At 31.2% G+C, this 19292-nt stretch overlaps 1 protein-coding gene across 1 annotated transcript; it reads left to right on the top strand.

Annotated features, from left to right (window-relative positions):
- Positions 1–14864: 14864 nt before the first annotated feature.
- Positions 14865–16946, top strand: LOC105780074 (amino acid permease 4). The gene is made up of 4 exons (XM_012604181.2): positions 14865–15000; positions 15230–15463; positions 15543–15636; positions 15722–16946. The coding sequence occupies exons 1-4, from the start codon at positions 14901–14903 to the stop codon at positions 16731–16733; spliced, it is 1440 nt and encodes a 479-aa protein (XP_012459635.1). The 5' UTR covers positions 14865–14900; the 3' UTR covers positions 16734–16946.
- The last annotated feature ends 2346 nt before the right edge of the window (positions 16947–19292 follow it).

Here is a 19292-nt window from a genome sequence, read left to right as displayed (position 1 = left end):
TGCAAGACATCAAAAATAACTGATCGATTTAAACATGAAAATAATCTATACAAAGAAACAATATTTTTGAAAAATTGTAAAAATATTAAAACTTGGGGCCTACTTATATTTTAAGGAAGGCCACCATATATCTACAAAGGGCTAAATTATAAAAAAATTTAAACCTTGAGGAGTCATGGCCCCCTGGACCTCTACTAGGCTCCGCTTGAATGTTGACATGACTTAGTATAATAACAAAATTAGCCATCAATGTTTACTAATTTTATTAATTTAATCTTGATTTTGAGAAAAAAACAAAATTATCCTTAATATTTACACACGATCATAATTCTAAAAATTAAGAAAATGCAAGTTAAAATTAAAAAAAATTAATATATATTTACACATTATACCAATTTGATCATGATTATAAACATTAATATATATATATATATATATATATAAATTAAAATTCAAAAATTATTAAAAATTATAAAATAATATAAGCTATTCAAAAAATTATAAAAATAAGTGTTAATACTTTTTAATTTTTTTATTGTGTGAATTTTGTGCCTTCATTTTTTACTTGTGATTTTACAAATTGTGTCTGAAGAGTAAAGATGCAAAAGATATTGCAAGAGAAGTTGACGAGCAAGACAATCACAGAAGGGAACCATCAAAATGAAAATGTGGGAAGTGAAAACAAGAAATAACAGTAGAAAGATGGTGATAACAGAGATTTTTTTAGATTGCAAGGTAAAGAATTATAGTAATCGGATTGGAAAAATCAAATCTTGTCTGTCATTTTAACAAACTCGGGGTGTGAATTTGTTTTAAGTGATTTGCAATGGAATGTGATTTCCTCTTTGGTAGATTTATATAATTAATTGCCTTTCAAATTCTAAAATTCAAATAAATAATCTAAATTAACAATGAAAACTTAAATGTAAACTTAATTCATTTTTACAATAAAAATTAAAGTCAAACTTATATAAGCAAAAATTATTTGAGAGAAAATTTGTGGTTGATTGAGAAAGATGAGAAGGAAAAGTCTAGACTTTGAAGGAAGGAATGTGTGAAAATATATTAAATTTTAACAAATTTTAAATATGTATTTTTAAAAAAATATTTTTTAGTATTTTATATATTTTTATAAATTTTAATAACTTTTTATTTTTATATTAACAGTTAAATTTGTTTGTTTTTAAAAATCGAAATAAATTAATAAAATGGGTAAACATTGAGAGCTAATTTTGTTATTATACCAAGCCATGTCAACATTTTGTTTGGTAATCAAACCCATTTTAATGGTAGAGTAACTAAATTGGACAACTTGTCTAACGGGAGTGACTAAAATTAACAACTTATCTAACAAGAATGACTAAAATAACAAATTTTTAAAATGAATGATGAAATAGAAACACAGATAAACTTGAGTAACTAAATAGATAATTTACCCTTCATTTTATTTTGAAACTTGAGATTTTTAAAACATTTAGAAATAGGTTAAATTATATGAAAATGTTAAAAAAAACATTTAAAAAATTAGGCTGATTTTCTTAAAATTTATCGGTCTACGTTAATTTTGGAGAGAGAATGGAAAATGCGCCCTAGAAGACGCGTTTTCACTATCACATAAGTGAAAACGCGCCACGTAGAACGCGTTTTTAGGAAGAGAATAAAAATGCGCCCTGGACGCATTTTCCTTTAGTGGTACTATTTCAACAATAACTTTTCCAACGGCTAGTAAGGGTCCAACAGCCATAAAAGTTCATATATAAACCCGTCAAATATTCATTCTTTTTACCTAAATACTCCATACTCATTCTTTCTTCTTAAATTCTCAATCTTCAATCCCAATTTCCAATTTCCAATTTCCAATTTCCAATTTTCAATCCTCAATACTTAAATATTTTTTTGAATTTTATACTCTTCGATTTTATTCTTTTCTTATAAAATTTTAAATGGCAAAACAACTTATTCGTTTGGATGACAAACATATCTTCAACGTTAAATTACAAATGGTAAGTAAGTTTATTAAATTATTTAAATTTAAATAGTTAATTATTATGTTGTTTAGATTATTAATTTTTTATGTTTATATATTGAGCCCGAAGATTGGATTTTGGAGACGTACATAAACAACTTAAGTGAATGTGCATTGGAGGTCGTTCATGGACACTTGCGAGTGTAGCCTTTTTATACGTGGCTCGCATGCTTGGGGGGACTAAATTGGATCCCCCACTCATCAATGATTTGATCGAGAGATCGAGACCGGAGACGCACATGTTCCATCTCTCTTGCAGTGAGTGTACAATTACACTCGAGGACGTCAGTTTACAACTCGATCTAGTGGTCGATGGGGATGACGTTACAGGGTCAGTTGTTAGTGTCGATTGGAGTGCAACATGCGAGCAACTACTAAGGAAGGTGTCGAACAAGTTTAGGGGTAGTCAGATTGAGATAAGATGGTTGGAGGACAACTCAAACTATCGAGTCTTCAACGAGTGACGTTGAAAAGGAACAATTCGCTCGCGCATTCATCTCGAGGTTAATCGGAGGTCTGCTCATACTAGATAAATCTTGTAATCTGGTGAGTTTGAGGTGGCTCCTACTGCTACTACCCGACTTGAAAGAATCGGGATGACTTAGTTAGGGATCAACAGTGCTAGCGACATTGTATCGAGAAATTTGTTGAGCCACAATATATGATAAAGCCAAAATTGGCGGTTGTATGCTCCTTCTCCAATCGTAGGCATGGTATTGACTACCATTTTACGCCCCTAAGTGAAACTCCCTTACGAATACCCACTCGTCATATGGTAAAATTCATTCCACAATATCATTACCGTTTTTATTTTTCATTGTTGTAATTTTGAAATAGCATATTATATGAGGAAGTTAGCTTATGAATTTCAAAGTTATATAATATGTATTCTAGCACTTGAAATTAAATATTATGCACGTTCTAAAAATTATAAATTCGTAATGCAATTTGTATGACATGTCAAAATGCCATTGGTCGTTTTTGCAACGGTTGAGATTCACAAATCTGACTGAGCCATGTGACAATTCGAGTGTACGCAACATATTCTACTGCCACCCCTGGAGCTCAATGACCTCCACAAGATTAACATGTGGGGGAGACTCAAGGAAGATTGGCCAACATTCCACAAGAAATATATCAATATGTGGGAGCGTAAGTTCAATTTCTTGCTAACGCATGAACCATTTCTCACACCAGAGTTGGTGACATCTCCGGATTGCATAGATTGGTTCAGGCATAATTGCAAGTCATATCTATTATTGGATTCAGAGAGAAGTAGGCAACGTCGACATAAGAGGCTAAGATGAAGGTCCATCTGCATCGAAGGACCCGGTTATCGTACAACCTCCTAGTCAATGTGGTTTATTTATTTTTTTCTTTTAACCCAGATTTTTTGTCACAACCATCACAACATGCACACTCATTCCCCGCATCAACACCTTCAGTTTCGATTTATTTTTACACAACCACCACAACACGTACAATCATTCCATGCATCAACACATTCAACATGAGTTTATTTTAAATAAGCACCACAACATGCGCCATCGTTCCTTGCATCAACACCTTCTTCAGGTATTTATTATACAAGACTATCACCCACCATGCCATATTACATGTTGATCCCGCCAACAACACCGACACATCTGGTATCGCCTTCAATTCCCACCTTATACTGGCACAAGATTTATGTGCTCTAACATGGAATTAGTTATACTAACATAATATTTTAATTTGACATGTTTAATTTTTGAATTTAACTTGAACACTTTCACTCAATTTGATACAACTCGACTCGAATTTCATTTCACTTGACTCAATTTAGAAAAAATTCAAGTAGAGTTAGGATGATAAAATAGGACTCATCAACTCAATTTTTTCTCTCGATTCGGTCGAGTTAAGATGATAAAATAAGACACGTAGATTTCTACATTTTTCTTGATCAAGTTTATCCTTGGAATCCTAGGTTGCAAGGGCTTAGAAGCAATAAAGCTGGGGTGATTGAAATAACTAGAGAGAAAACGCTCCCTGCATTGGGCGTTTTCATCAAACATGATAGTGAAAACGCTTCCTACATTACGTGTTTTCAAGCCACATATTTGACATGTCAGAGGAAAAACGCCCCCTGCAAGAAGTGTTTTCACTGCCATATCAGATGAAAACGTCCATTGCAGGGAGTGTTTTCTCTCTGGTCATTTCAACCACCCCAACTTGATTGCTTTTGAGCCTTGCAACTCGGGATTCTCGAGATAAAATTTTTCCCTTTATACCCTGCCCCATCCCTTATATAAACGCCTTTTCTTCATCCCCCTATTCACCACACTTTAATCTCCTCTAAATTATTTTTTTCTTCTTGTGTGTTAAAATTTTCGGGTTTAAAGATTTATTTCTCTCTCACTTTGAGGGATAAGTAGTCATTTTTTTAAGTTATATTTGGGTTCACGATGATGTCATGTAGCTTGGTAACCTACAAATTTCACCTACAGTGTAAATATGGCGCCATCACCTGAGAAGCCGAGATCACTTTGCAACTCGAGGTCCAAGTTGGCAGTGATTATACTGTCTTGGTTTGAAGTGTAACTAAGACTTCAAGTTTACAAAGGTTATGTTGTCAAGGGATTATGCATAAAATGGGCCACAGTTGACGGTGCTAGTGCGGGCACGACAACGATTCTTCTCGTCAGAAGAGCATGTTTCATAAAACTCAAACATAGGTGCGAGGAAGGAAAATGTAAGAGACCTTATGGTATAATCGAGTTATTCGTGTTGTCCATCTCCATCGAAGGTGGTGACCTTATTAGTATAACCTGTTACACCCCAATCTGTCACAAGTTATAATAACGGGGTCACCACCTTCGGTGGTGGTGGATAAGATGTATTACTTAATTGTACTGAAACACCATTGTGTTTTTCTTCCTCGTATTTATGTTTAAGTTTTATAAAACATCCTCTTCTGATGAGAAACTCGTTGTCATGCCCACATAACCACTGTCAACTACGACACCATTTATGATTCATCCATTGATAGCATAACCTTTGTAAACTTGAAGCCCTATTTACACTTCAACCCTATACCGTATAATCATCGTCAACTAGGACCTTGAGATGCAATGCGATCCAACTTCCTAGGAGATGGCTCCATACTCACATGACAGATGAAATTTGTAGGTCACCCAACTCCACAACACCACTATAAATTCAAACACGCCTTAAAATTATAACCATATCTATATCAACACGGATAAAAATAAATCTACAAACTTCTAATTTTCAACTACAAGAATTTTTTTTACCTAATGTTAAATTTTAAATAAATTCTACTTATAGTTATAAAAAAAATCAATTAAGTCCTAAATTAAATTTATACTTAATTAAATTTTGGCGTTAATTAAAATAATTAATTAAGCCTCTCCATTAATAACTTTCGTTTCTTACTCGATTAACCATTAAAATCTCTTGATGTGGCTAATGGGCAGGGGCGAAGCCAGAAAAATTTTTTAGGGGGGGCTGAATGAATTTTTAATTTTTTATAGTCTATATCTTTATAATTTTTAAAGGATTAAATCAAATTTTTATAATTTTAGAGAAGGCCAAAGTACAATTTTACCTTTACTAATTTAAAATTTTTAAAAATTTTAAAGGGCTTAAATAACAATTTTCCATTTTAGGGGGTCGGAGCCCCTGCCAACCCCCAGATTCGCCTTTGCTAATGGGAGCTTTAAAAAGCTTCCACATGTCACTTACGTGTAAAAGTTATTGAAGTAAAATTTCTTAAAAGAATTTTTTTTTGGTGAATTACAAGAGGAGGACAAAGCCTTAACAACAACACAATTAGCGCAACTTGAACTCAGGCCACACCTAGAGCAATGAACATCTTGACTGTCAAACCAACACATAGGGTTATCTTAAAAAATGTTTTTATAATATGTTTAAATGCACAACCATAAGAAGAAGAAAAAATGGTCTTATCTTCAACGAAACAGAATAAAAGGAGATTAGAGTTTGAATTTATCTTCTTATTTTGTTTATCATTCTTCACTGGATTCATCAAATTGCGTTGAAGATTAGTGTATGTTGGAAAATCTTCCTTATTTAGGGTTTTGGATATTTCTGTTTTAGTTTGAATATTAATTTGTTTATCAGTAGAATTCATTGCCTTCTTCAATCAATTGTTTCAAGGTTTTTGTTTTAAACGTCGGAAATATTTTGAAGATGTGGTTGATTTTTATCGATTTTCTCTCTCTTTTTAATTTAATTTAAGAAAAAGGAAAAATATCATCTTATTATTTGATTCTATCTATGTTTAGGGTAATGAGTTTATCATCCTCATCCTATGCAGGACCGGTCCTGGAATTGTTTGGAGGTGCGATTGTTCAAGCCCAAGACTGAAAGTAATCTAAAATATTGTTTTCTAATTCTTAAGGGGTTTAATTTCTTTTTAACTTTTAAAAATTAACTAGGGCTCCAAAAATATCAAGAACATATCCTGATTCTATGAGGTTCACACTCGTGTTTCTTCGGAGAAATTGTCATGTGTTATTTTGGAATGAAATGTCCATTGAAATCTAATATTGGGAGACGATTTTACAGTTGCCAAACTATAAGGTAGCTGATTGGCATCTTTTCACTTGGCATGATAAACAATTAACCAAAAGGGCAAAACATATTACTTATGAGCTGAAAAAAAGAATGAAACATAGTGGATGGGTGATACAAATTCACTCCTACATTTAAAAAATAGAGATCTACTTATATCGCTGTAAAGTTATTTTTTGTAATATTTTATGCGATTAATATTTTAATAATTCAACCATTGAATTTATCAATATATTTATACTTTTCATGTATTTAAAATTTTTAATCGATTTGATATCTCTATCATATCAATTTAAAATATTGTGTATATTAATATATATTTAACAATTGAAATCTTTTTACATAATTTAAATAGTTAAAATCTTTTAATTTATATTAAACTGAATATGCATGATTTACATAAATAAAGCATGAAATGTGACGGTTAGATTGTTAAAATATTAATCATGTAAAAGTTGCGAAGAGTATAAAACCACTTAAATTTTACACCAACGTAAGTAGATCCTTCTCCTTTTAAAAATAGGATAGATATAAATTGTTATGCATAATAATTAGGGTTAGTATTTGGTACACTATAGCATTATATTTTTCTTATTTCACAAGCAACCTTAAAAATTGTCTGCTCTCTTTATTTTAATTTTAACTTTTTAATATTTTTCTATGCCCTTACAATACACTTGTCTATAGAGGCTAAACCAGAATTTTTTTTAGAGAGGCGAAATTAAATTGTAGTTTTTATGATAGAAAAATGCAATTTCATTATTTTAATAGCTATATCTCTGTAATTTTTAAAGGATTAAATTGATTTTTTATATTATTAGAGAGACCAAAATATAATTTTAATTTTATTAAAATTTTAAAAACTTAAAACACCCTAATCAAAAATTTAATTGTTACAATCTCCAACGAATAGAGGTAAGCACTTAATCCACTAAAAGCGCTAAACTAAGCACAGTGTTTTGTGTGTTAATGTTTGCCTATTTATAGGCCTCAATAAATAAGCTTCTCAAGGATAAGATCATTCTCAAATACAAGTTAGATTATTTATCTTCATATTATCACTTTATTAATAGACCTTCATCTTCAAGTAAAAAAAAGCTGGTCTAAATCCTTATAGATAAGGATAAGGCTTTCCAAATGCTCATTTTCTCATCAAGATGCTTCCAAAGATAAGAATGAGTCTTTCATCATGATTAAATGTTGATTTTATCAAGGGAATTTTTTTGAATAATATTCAAATGAAGCACTTTCTTAAATTCTTTTCTAACAATTTCAAAGTTTTCTTAAGAGATAAGGATAGAGTTTTTTTAATTACTTAAATTCTTTTCTTTTCTTCTCCAATTGAAAGAATAAGAATGATCAATCCATACTCTAGTGTCACAGGCCACGAATTGAAGCTTGTGACGGATGCACACAGAATATTCCATGGAGGTCAACTGATTAAATGAGGTTTATTTGACCCACTTGAACTAGCCTTATTCATGGAACATATGGAGAAGCCCAATTACTTGAAGCTTTGGTGACCTAGTGAAACACTCCAGTAAAACTAGAGTTACCATGGTGAATATGTTGTAATCATAAGAGGTAAGATTGTATAGTGCTTAAATCCTTTAAGACTCTCATTTTGTAGATAGGTTTTGATCTCGATCATCTATTTAATTTAAACTGTACTATTGGATCAAGGGGAACTCAACGATAAATAGAGACATTCCCCCTCATTTGTAATCATCCCATTATGTTGGGGATCGACTCGATTTAAGCAACGAACAAGTAAAAAATAGCGAAAGAAATTGAGAAATTGAACACACAAATTTAACGTGGAAAAACCCATCCAAAGAGGATAAAAGACTACGAGTAAAAATAATTTTATAATAATGGAAAAAGAACGAAGAGTACAAAAGATGGAGATAAAAACTAAACCCCAAAACCCGAAAATAAAGAACCCTCAAAATGTAAATACAAAATTCTCCAAAAGTGTTATGAGTTCTAATCTTTAATGGGTGTTTTTTGTAAGATTGTAAAAGAGCCTATTTATATGTTAAATTCGTAGGTCAAATAAAAATAAAATAATCTAGACTAATCAGAGTTCGACCGAAACAAATAAATAGAGTTTAACTATGAGATTATCTCTCAAATTTGACTGAAATATGAGTCATACTTAACAAATCTCCACCTTGACTAGTATTTTCACAACGCCATCTTTGCTAAAGCCCGTCACGAGCCTATCTTAAACTATGCACAGAATTAATTGAGTCAAATATGTGCTTTTGAAGCTGAAAGACTTCTAGCCTTTGACTTGTGCACTGCCAAATCAAAACTAACCCGAGTATGATTTTCACGAACACAATGCCTTAACTTTTCAAAACTTGCATCCAAAAGAGAACTGTTCTTCAACGAAACGGTCATACATTTTTCCCTCCTATGACCAAGTTACCTCCGCTCCAAACGAGTTGACTTCGACTTTGTAACGGATGAGAGATATCTGATTTCACTGGTCACTATAGAACCTTCCAGAATATAAAGACTTTCGGTCATTTTACCTTTTAACAAAATGAGAGCCCCATGAAACACCTTAATGCCACTCGACTCGATGTTGATTCTGTAACTTTTCAAGTCTAAAATACTTAAGGAGATGAGATTCTTTTGTAAATCAGGTGCATACCTAACATCTGAGAGTGCCCTAATCATCTCATCGTGCATCCTAATTTTAACTGTACTAATATTGATTACCTTACTGGATGAATCGTTTCCCATGCGCACAACTCCACCTTCAACCAAATTGTATGTGAATAATCATTCTCTATTGGGACACATGTGGAAAGAACATCTCGAATCTAGGACCCACTCGGACGTAAGGTTGGAGCTATCGCTCGTTGACACTAACAAGAAATAATTACCGCTTTCATCGGCCAAATTAGCACCAACTACATCTTCCTCATTACTCATAGCAGCCCTTTTATTTCATAGTTTATAACAATATGCTTTGACGTGACCTAACTTCTTTAAATAGCGACATATTTTGTCTCGCTTCTTTGATGCTAGCAAAATGGAAGCTTGCCTAACTGCCTTGCTATCCGAACCAAACTCATTATCGAGTTTTTATTTACTCAAAAAATGACCTTCACATCCTCGAATGAGAGTTTGTCTCTGCCATAAATTAGGGTCTCCCTGAAAGACTTGTATAAAGAGGCTAAATAGCATAGTAATAGAATAGCCTGATCTTCATCTTCAATCTTAACCTCAACATTCTTTAAATCATTCAATAGAGTAATAAATTGACTAATGTGATTTCTAAGAAGCTCACCTTCATTCATACGAAACGTAAATAAACGTTGTTTCAACACTAAACGGTTAGCCAGAGACTTAGTCACATAAAATTTTTCTAACCTTTTCCACAATGTGGAAAATGTTTTCTCCATCAATACCTCCTGCAATACCCTATTCGTGAGGCACAACTGGATTGCAGACATGACATTTTCATCAAGCTCTTTACATTTTGTCTGATCTAGATTCTCAGCCTTTTTCCCGATAACGACCTTTTTCAGGCCGGTCTAAACTAGAATTGACATCATCCGAAATTGTCACAGATTGAAATTTGTGACACCATCGAACTTCTCAATGTCAAACCTTATTGTTGTCATCTCTAAATTGGTTGATCTATAAAAATTGAACTAACTCTTGATACCACTTGTTGGGGATCGACTAGATTTAAGCAACGAACAAGTAAAAATTAGTGGAAGAAATTAGGAAATTAAACACACAAATTTAACGTGGAAAAACCCTTCCAAAGAGGATAAAAACCACGAGCAAAGATAATTTTAGTATAATGGCAAAAGAACGAAGAGTACAAAATATGAAGATAAAAACTAAACCCCAAAACCCAAAAACAAAGAACCCTCAAAATGTAAACACAAAATTCTCCAAAAGGTGTTTTTCTAAAGTTGTAAAAGAGCTTATTTATAAGCTAAATTCATAGGTCAAATAATAAAATAATCTAGACTAATCAAAATTCAACCGAAACAAATAAACAGAGTTTGACTGGGATATTATCTCTTAAATTTGACTAAAATATAAGTCATACTCAACACATTATTTAGTAATTAAATACTTTTGAGATCATTTACTTAAACATCTTATGTGCATTGCTTTCTTGTGGCTCTTCTGTTCGTTCGTTGCTTCCGCTAAGTTCGGTGTCTTAGAGAATTTCGTTTATAAATTTTCATTTTTCGAAAATAAAGTTATTTTAAATAGATTTGAAGCTAAATTCTCACCTAATATCACGTAATTTGCCAAACTAAAATTTTAACCCGTTTTCAACATCAACAATAAATTTTAAAAATAACTATTAAAAATTAAAATAGGACAAACTTAATGAGGCATAATATTAGTATATTCTTATCTCCATCAACTAAAAAATAAACCAACATAAATATAAATTTTGTCCATTTTAACAATCACTACTCTTATTACCTTTTAATATTTTTTCGTGCTACTGGTTTTATAAAATTAATAAAAAATTTAACCTAAACCAACTACACTACACAAAATCTTTTAATAAATAAAATAATGGTAAATATGTGATTATATCTTTTACTCATAAAATATTTGTTCTTCATATGGAAATCATTATTTTTACCAACTTAAGTAATCATTATTCATATCTAACATCTTACTTTTATTTTGGAAAACTCCCAAGGATATATATTAGATTATGACTCACTATGCGGTAAAAAAATTACGTAAAAATAATATTTATAAGAGGAACGAGATTTTATTTTAAATGATAAATTTAATATTTTAGAAATTTTGGTGTCTTAGATTTAAATTTTACAATATTTTTTAGTCTAAGTTTAAATTATATTTTATAAAATTTATAATATATAAAGCGAAAATACCTCGTAGTAATACTTGGTAAACTTTGAAAAGAATGGTTTTAAATTTTTCAATTGAAATAATATTTAATTAATTAGTGGCACTAATTCAATAAAATAAATTAATTTTATATTTCTTTACATTGTAGTTTTATTTATTTATTTATTTATTATAAGTGATATTTTTATTTTTAGTAGTAGCTTTTATATTATATTTTGTAATTAGATTACCTTAAATTTTAATTAATTAATGGATTATTTTATAAGTGACTTTTTCAATTATTATAATATATTGTACAATTCACCTTTTCCATAATAATAATTCATTATAACAACATTTCGTTATAATAATTAAGTTTCTAGTAGAAACTATTTTTTATGTTTTATTTTAACCATCTAATAACTTTTCGCTTATAGTAACAACATATATAGTTATGGAATATGTTCTTCATTAAATTAGTTCTCTATAACAATGATGCGTCATAAACTAACTAAAATCGACTAAAATAAGTGCACCTATCAATTAATAATATAGTTACGGTGAGTAAAGATATCGTCCACGAAAACTAAAAGTACTAGTAATTATCATCTTTCTATTATTTAACCAATAAATTCGAGTGATTGATTAAAAACTAAAATTAACTAAATTAATTAACTAATGAACACCACAAAGAACAAAACAGGAAAACAAACGATTAACAACCAAGAAGTGAAACAATACCCAGGAAAGAATTTATCTGTCATTATCAATCTAAATTACACAGTTTTTTTTAGTTAGCATCTTGATTTAGCATCTTGATCCATATAAATCCTTAAATTATGTCAACATCTCTTTCGAGAGTAAGAGCAACTGACTCTAGGTTGATTAATTGAAATTTCTTTCTAATTAAAATCCATCTTATCGCATTAACTCGATTTATGGATTCCCCTATTGGATTTGACTCTAATAGGGTAGATTTATGTCATCCTATTTCTAGGATTGCATGCAACTCCACTTAGTTACGCAATATCTACTCTTAAATAGGGTCTATTCCTCCTCTGATTTAAGCACATCAAACATGAATCAATAATATAGAAATATCAAACCAAGAATTAAGCACACATAATTGAGAAGAAGATCTAAGTATTTATTGTGTAAAATAAAAATCAAACGACAGAATCCATAATGGGGTTCATCTCCCCTATGTATTTAGAAAATTAGTTCATGTTTGACAATAAAATCATCCTAAAGACATTATAATTGAAAGATATAAAGAAACTCATGATAATCTCCTAAGAAATCAATTGAGAATCTTCAATCTTCACAGAAATCTGCTTCAGAATTTGCTTCAATGGTGTTTCTCGAGTTGTTTTCTTAAATATTCTATGACGACTCTCTCCTATCTTTTTATTTCTGTCATATATACGTCTTAGAATGCTTGAAAAACCTAAAAACCTATTTTCCCACAATTCCAAGTGCCAATTCGCGAAATCGACATGGCCTGCCACATGGTCGTGTGGCTCACACAGCCGTGTGGCCCTTGTACCTTGTTCCAATTTTCCAGTTTTCACTCTTTTTGCTCCCAAATGCTGTCATAAGTATAAAAACATGAATTTAAAGGATTAGAAGCATAAAATTCACAATTAACATCGAATAATCACCTAAAAACGCATTAAGAATGAGGTTAAAATATGTTACTTTTAGTACTTATCAAACAACATATTCTCTAAAATCTTTAGTAAAATCATAGCTATTTCGTAAAAGCAAGTCTATTATTTATAATTTATTAAATAAAATGATCGCAATTAAAATATTATTCAAATAAAATGTTTAAATTTCACATAAAAAATATATAAACTATTTTTTATCAAGTGAAAATAATCTTCTTGAATTGGATAATATTGATGTTGTTAATATGTTGACCACCAGTGCTAAGGTTGTGGAGCATAACTTGGGTCGGGAAGCTTGTATGTACATGAAAAAGAAATGAGAGTTGATTATACAACACGTCCTGTAGACAATAAGCTTGGGGTCGACCGTTGCAATGTTTCGACTTTTAGTCTCCACCTAATGTGATTTTTTATTTACTATATGTTGATGCTCATAGTTTTGTAACACCAAGAATAATGTCTACTTAATATTTGTTTTATTTTCTCTTTGATAAAAAAAAATCTTCAACAAGTGAAATTAAATATATCAATTCAATAAAATATTAAGTTCTCTAATTAAATGTTCTACTATGATTTTGGAACATCATAAACTTATAAATGATTACTTGAATTTAAGAACTCATGATAAATTAATTAATGTAATTTGATAATTCATACGGTTTAATTGAACTTGTTAGAATTGTGAACTTCATAATTAATCATGTGAAAAATAAAATAAAAGACACATAAAAACAATAGTGCATGCACCTGTTATACACCTTTTAGTTTTATTGATTTGATTTCTACTTCCTCTCTTCTTCTTCTTTTTATGAAAATTCATGATATGAATTTTATGGTAGGTTTACAACAAGTTTTGCTCTATATCAGCATATTGTTATAGGTGTATAACAATCACCTCTTTATAACATGCAAAATCGATTGTATTATTATATTAATTTTTATATATTTTTATGGTTAAGTTTTACTCCAAGCATATTTCTATAACTATTTTCATTCTTATTTTTACTAATGACAATTTAGTAAAATGTGTAATCTTACATCCCGTTAATCAAATCATAAAATTTTACATTTCAATAACCAAATAAATCAAGCACAATAATTATAAATTACCGATAACGTGCTAAGTAAATGAATCAAAAATACCCTGAGTGTGTGAAGCTAGTTGTGTCTATTTTGGGTTGTACATAGAGACTTAGTAACACCTAATTCTCCCACATTAGGAAACACTAAGGATTAGTACTTAAGTTAATACAAGTGAGGCAAGGTTTTGTGTGGTAAAATTATTTTCAGAACAAAATCATGAACTCAGTTAGAGCCTGCATTGTTATCTTTATGGTGAAAGCCATATCTAATAGTTTATGTATGGAGTGTAAAGCAAAGTGGGATTCCATGAATATATAAATAAAAAGGAGAAAGAGTCTCAGTTCCCTTTCCATTAGGAAAAAAGCTGAGCAAAATTTGTGGAATAGATTGATTAATGAATGCAAATTGGCATAAAGATGGGAGTGTCTCAAAAAGCTTCGGAGGAGGAGGAAAGAGCATTGATTCCTCTCCTTTCAACCAACAATGGAGGACAGACTACACACGCCGCACAGCATTACGATACTTACCTTTCTTTTACACTTATTTATTATTATTTTATATAATATTATATAATATATTCTAAAAACCATTTATATATACCATCAGCTTCCTCCCCGTTTCTCTTCGCACATTCAGATCATACTTTTTTGCACCACTTACCTTGGGTTGCAGAGATGGGAGACAACCAACGCCAAGTCTTCGATGTTTCAATGGCTATCCCTTCTCACAATGTCTCCGAATGTGTCGATGACGATGGTCGTCTCAAACGAACCGGTACACTACATACTTCACCCAGTTAAAACATAACTATTCAGTAGTAGGAAAAGATATTTATTTTTTAATAGAATTTAAAGAAAATATGCCTTATTATGTAATGTAATGTAATGGAAATCATGAAAATAAACACATACATCGAACAAATAATTTCTATAATTGAACTAATAATAAATAGTAGTAATATTGCAGCAATATGTAAATGGACATGTTTGAATTGGATGTGCAGGAACTATATGTACCGCAACTGCACACATAATAACAGCAGTGATTGGGTCAGGAGTTCTTTCTTTAGCTTGGGCTATTGCTCAACTCGGCTGGATTGCTGGTCCTGCTGTAATGTTGTTGTTTTCCTTTGTCACTTACTACACTTCTTCTCTCCTCACTGACTGTTATCGGACCGGCGACCCCGTCTCCGGCAAACGCAACTATACTTACACTGATGCCGTTCGCTCCATTCTCGGTACCCTATTTTTTCCCTTGCCAAATTTTGGAAATAACGCTAACAAAGGGACTGAAATATTTCATTTTCTTCGGCTCAGGTGGATACAAAGTGAAGGCATGCGGTTTGATTCAGTATCTTAATCTTTTTGGCATTTCCATTGGATATACAATCGCAGCATCGATAAGCATGATGTGAGTAAAGATTTTCATTTCACCCGCAAAAAGTTTCGTATTACTGTGGTTCAAATATGAACTTTCCTTGTTCTGAAAATGGCAGGGCAATAAAAAGGTCTAATTGTTTCCACGAGAGTGGTGGGAAGAACCCATGTCATATGTCCAGCAATCCGTACATGATCATGTTCGGTGTCACTGAGATTTTACTTTCACAAATCCCAGATTTCGATCAGATATGGTGGCTCTCGATCGTCGCTGCGGTCATGTCATTTACCTATTCCGGTATCGGTCTTGGTCTTGGAATCGCCAAAGTTGCAGCCACCGGCACATTTAAAGGCAGTCTTACTGGAATAAGCATTGGAACAGTAACACAAGCACAAAAGATATGGAGAAGCTTACAAGCCATTGGTGACATTGCTTTCGCATATTCATTTTCCGTCATTCTTATCGAAATTCAAGACACAGTCAAATCCCCACCAGAAGAAGCAAAGACAATGAAGAAGGCAACCAAACTAAGCATTGCAGTAACAACAGTTTTCTACATGTTATGTGGCAGCATGGGCTACGCATCCTTTGGAGACTTTGCACCTGGTAATCTCCTTACAGGTTTTGGTTTCTTTAACCCTTTTTGGCTTCTTGATATTGCCAATGCTGCTATAATAATCCACTTGGTGGGAGCATACCAAGTGTTTTGCCAACCCATTTTTGCATTCATCGAGAAATGGGCAACCCAAAGATGGCCTGAAAGCTACTTCATTACCAAAGAGTTCAAAATCCCAGTCCCTGGTTATCGTCATCCTTACAAGCTCAACATGTTTAGACTGGTTTGGAGAACGGGGTTTGTGATGTTAACCACTGTTATATCCATGTTGCTTCCTTTCTTTAATGACGTTGTGGGGATCCTTGGGGCACTTGGGTTTTGGCCTTTGACGGTGTATTTTCCGGTGGAGATGTATATTCAACAGAAGAAGATAAGCAAGTGGAGCAGTCGGTGGATTTGTTTGAAGATGCTAAGCATGGCTTGCTTGATGATTTCGATTGTGGCTGGTGCTGGCTCGATTGTTGGTGTCATTCTTGACCTTAAGGTTTACAAGCCATTTAAGACTACCTACTAAGCATTTGTTTCCACTTTGTCGTCGGAAAATCAAAATCAAGAAAAAAGTGCCGGCGCGGCGGCGGTGGAGACTGTGGTCCATTATAGATAAAAGCTTTGCATTCGTTTCGCAGTTTCAGTGGTTACTTGATGTTAGAGAAAGCAAATACTTTTGTAAATTACCGTGCTTGGATTTTAAATTGTGGTAATAAATGCGTATCCTTTTTCTTTTGAATTGCGTCTGTTATATATATAATCATTTATTATTTATTATAATATTAAATCCTCATTAGAGGTTCAAGTTTCACAAATATACAATTAAAGTAATTTACATTTTTTCTAATTTTTAATAATTCAAATATTAAATTAATCAATATAATAAAACACATAAGTTCATTCTTATTCTCTATAGTTTTTAAATTATTTATTTAATTTTCATTTAATTTTATAAATTTTAAAATTATTTTATATTTTTCTAATTAAATTTTCCTTTCAAAGTATTTAATTTTAAAATATATTTATCTTTATATATTACTATAATTATATACATATATTTAGTTTAATGTTTATTTTGATAATTATATATTATCTATAATTAATTTTAAGATAATTTTTAAACATAAATTTAAAAATTAAATAAATGTTTATTTAGGTAAATAGAAATTTAAAAAAATTTAATTTATCCCTTTAATTTGACTTAAATATTATTTATTTAATTATGTACTATTAGTATTTTCGCCATCTCACAAAAGCCCAAATCTTTTGCAAATTGCAAGCACTTTCTTGTTTGTTTGTTTTTCCCTTTGGATTTCATGGAACATTCAGTACTATCAGTTCTCTGGGTTATCATTGTTTTTGACTTATTTTCTCTACTGTTTCTTCCTTTCATTATCTGCTGGCCTGTAGTATATAGATATTCCATTGGTCATGCAGGCAAAAGTTTTCCCATTTGCTTACAGTAGCAATTGCATTATGATTCATGGAGTTGCAAATCTTGAACTCTTGCTTCTATTTTGTTTGCTAGATTGAATGTTTGATTCAGTCTATGGTTATCAGATACAGGGTTTCAAAATTCTATTTCTGTATATGACATTGTATGGTACTTTGCTGCTGAGTGACATGGGTGTATTTACCCTAATTAAGAGGTTCTTTCATGTTACTATTTGGTTTAATGTTTCCTAATTTTAAAAAAAAAATCTCAAATTTTCATTTTGCTTATTACTACAAAAAAAAATCAATGAGTTATATCATTATTGGAAGGCAATAGAAGCACGGGATGAGCAAGGCAGATGGATGTGGGGGTTCGGAAGAAATATTGGAAGCTGCAGTGTGCTACAAACGGAACTTTGGGTTATATATGATGGCTTCCAGTTAGCTTGGGAGGCTAAATGGGTGGATATTATTATTGAAAGAGATTGTTCCTTGGCTATCAAAGGTATTCATAGAGATCATAAAGGACATTCAAATAGGGATTTGATTCTGCGCATCCAAGAACTGTTTAAGCGAGAGTGGTGAGTGATCATAAAGCAAATACTTAGAGAGGTGAATTTGCAGCTGATACCTTAACTAATTTGATGAAAGATTATCCTTTTGGCGAGTAAGTCTTTCATGTGGCTCCTCCCTCAGTTGATGGCCAGATTCGGCTTAATTGATTATAGATGTGTTCGGTTACTCACTTCGGTTTCTACTAATAATTGTAATTGATATTGTTCTTCTTGTTATAAAAAAATTAAGGACTTTATGGATTTCTATTTTAAAAAGTAACATGGAAATTAATCTCCATGGTTTATTTAAATTATTTAAAATTTTATTTTAAAAACTCCACTTTAGAAAATGCTAAAAAATTTAAAAATCAAGTGAATATTTCTGTGACATTTTAAATTAAAAAGTATTTTATGGGTTTTGTTTTCAAAAGAAAAAAACTTTTTTAACATGCATATATCAAGTAAACTTAAATTTATTTGAAATTTCAAAATAATGTTAAACAAACTTTTTCAAAAAAATTATTAATAAAAATAAAAATGGATAAAAAGATCAGACCATGAAGAAGTTAATGAGCACATCCATGAAAAAAAGCAAAGCAAATAAACACAAATTGATCCATAGATTTTCAGTTCAGATATGAGTAGGATTTATGAGAAATATTTTACTTTTCAGAAAAAAAGAAAAAAGAGAGTAGATGTTGGGGTTTGAATAAAAAGAGTTTTAAGATGAGAAATATCGATTTGTATGGTAGTGATGGAAATGGTGGTGATAGGTTGTCAACTATGGTGGATGAGAGGGTGAAAAGTTTTTTCTTTTTTTTTTTTTGCTAGAAGTAAACTAATAGGTTGAGGGGAACTGATAAATAAAAAATGAATGGTTTTAATATTAAGGGAAAAGTATACCAATTCAGTCACTCAACTTTTAAAAATAACAAATCAATCTTACAACCGTTTTCCGTTATAGATGTAACAAAATCCTAAACTCGAAACCTCGTACTCGAAACTCAAAACCTCAAACTCAAAACCTTAAGCTCATAATACAAAACCTCTAAACATCACTCTAAATAATATATCTATCACAAACTCCTAACCCTAAA

This window comes from Gossypium raimondii, chromosome 4 (genome assembly GCF_025698545.1).
Source record: "Gossypium raimondii isolate GPD5lz chromosome 4, ASM2569854v1, whole genome shotgun sequence".
Lineage (NCBI taxonomy): Eukaryota > Viridiplantae > Streptophyta > Magnoliopsida > Malvales > Malvaceae > Gossypium > Gossypium raimondii.
The sequence above is the reverse complement of the archived record's forward strand: the minus strand, read 5'-3'. Positions and strand labels throughout refer to the sequence as shown.

Excerpts from the sequence above, each read along its gene's own strand:
- LOC105780074 (XM_012604181.2), top strand. The coding sequence starts at position 14,901 with ATGGGAGACAACCAACGCCAAGTCTTCGATGTTTCAATGGCTATCCCT. Across the intron at positions 15,464-15,542 it reads TGCCGTTCGCTCCATTCTCG|GTGGATACAAAGTGAAGGCA; the intron begins GTACCCTATTTT and ends TCTTCGGCTCAG. Across the intron at positions 15,637-15,721 it reads GCAGCATCGATAAGCATGAT|GGCAATAAAAAGGTCTAATT; the intron begins GTGAGTAAAGAT and ends TGAAAATGGCAG.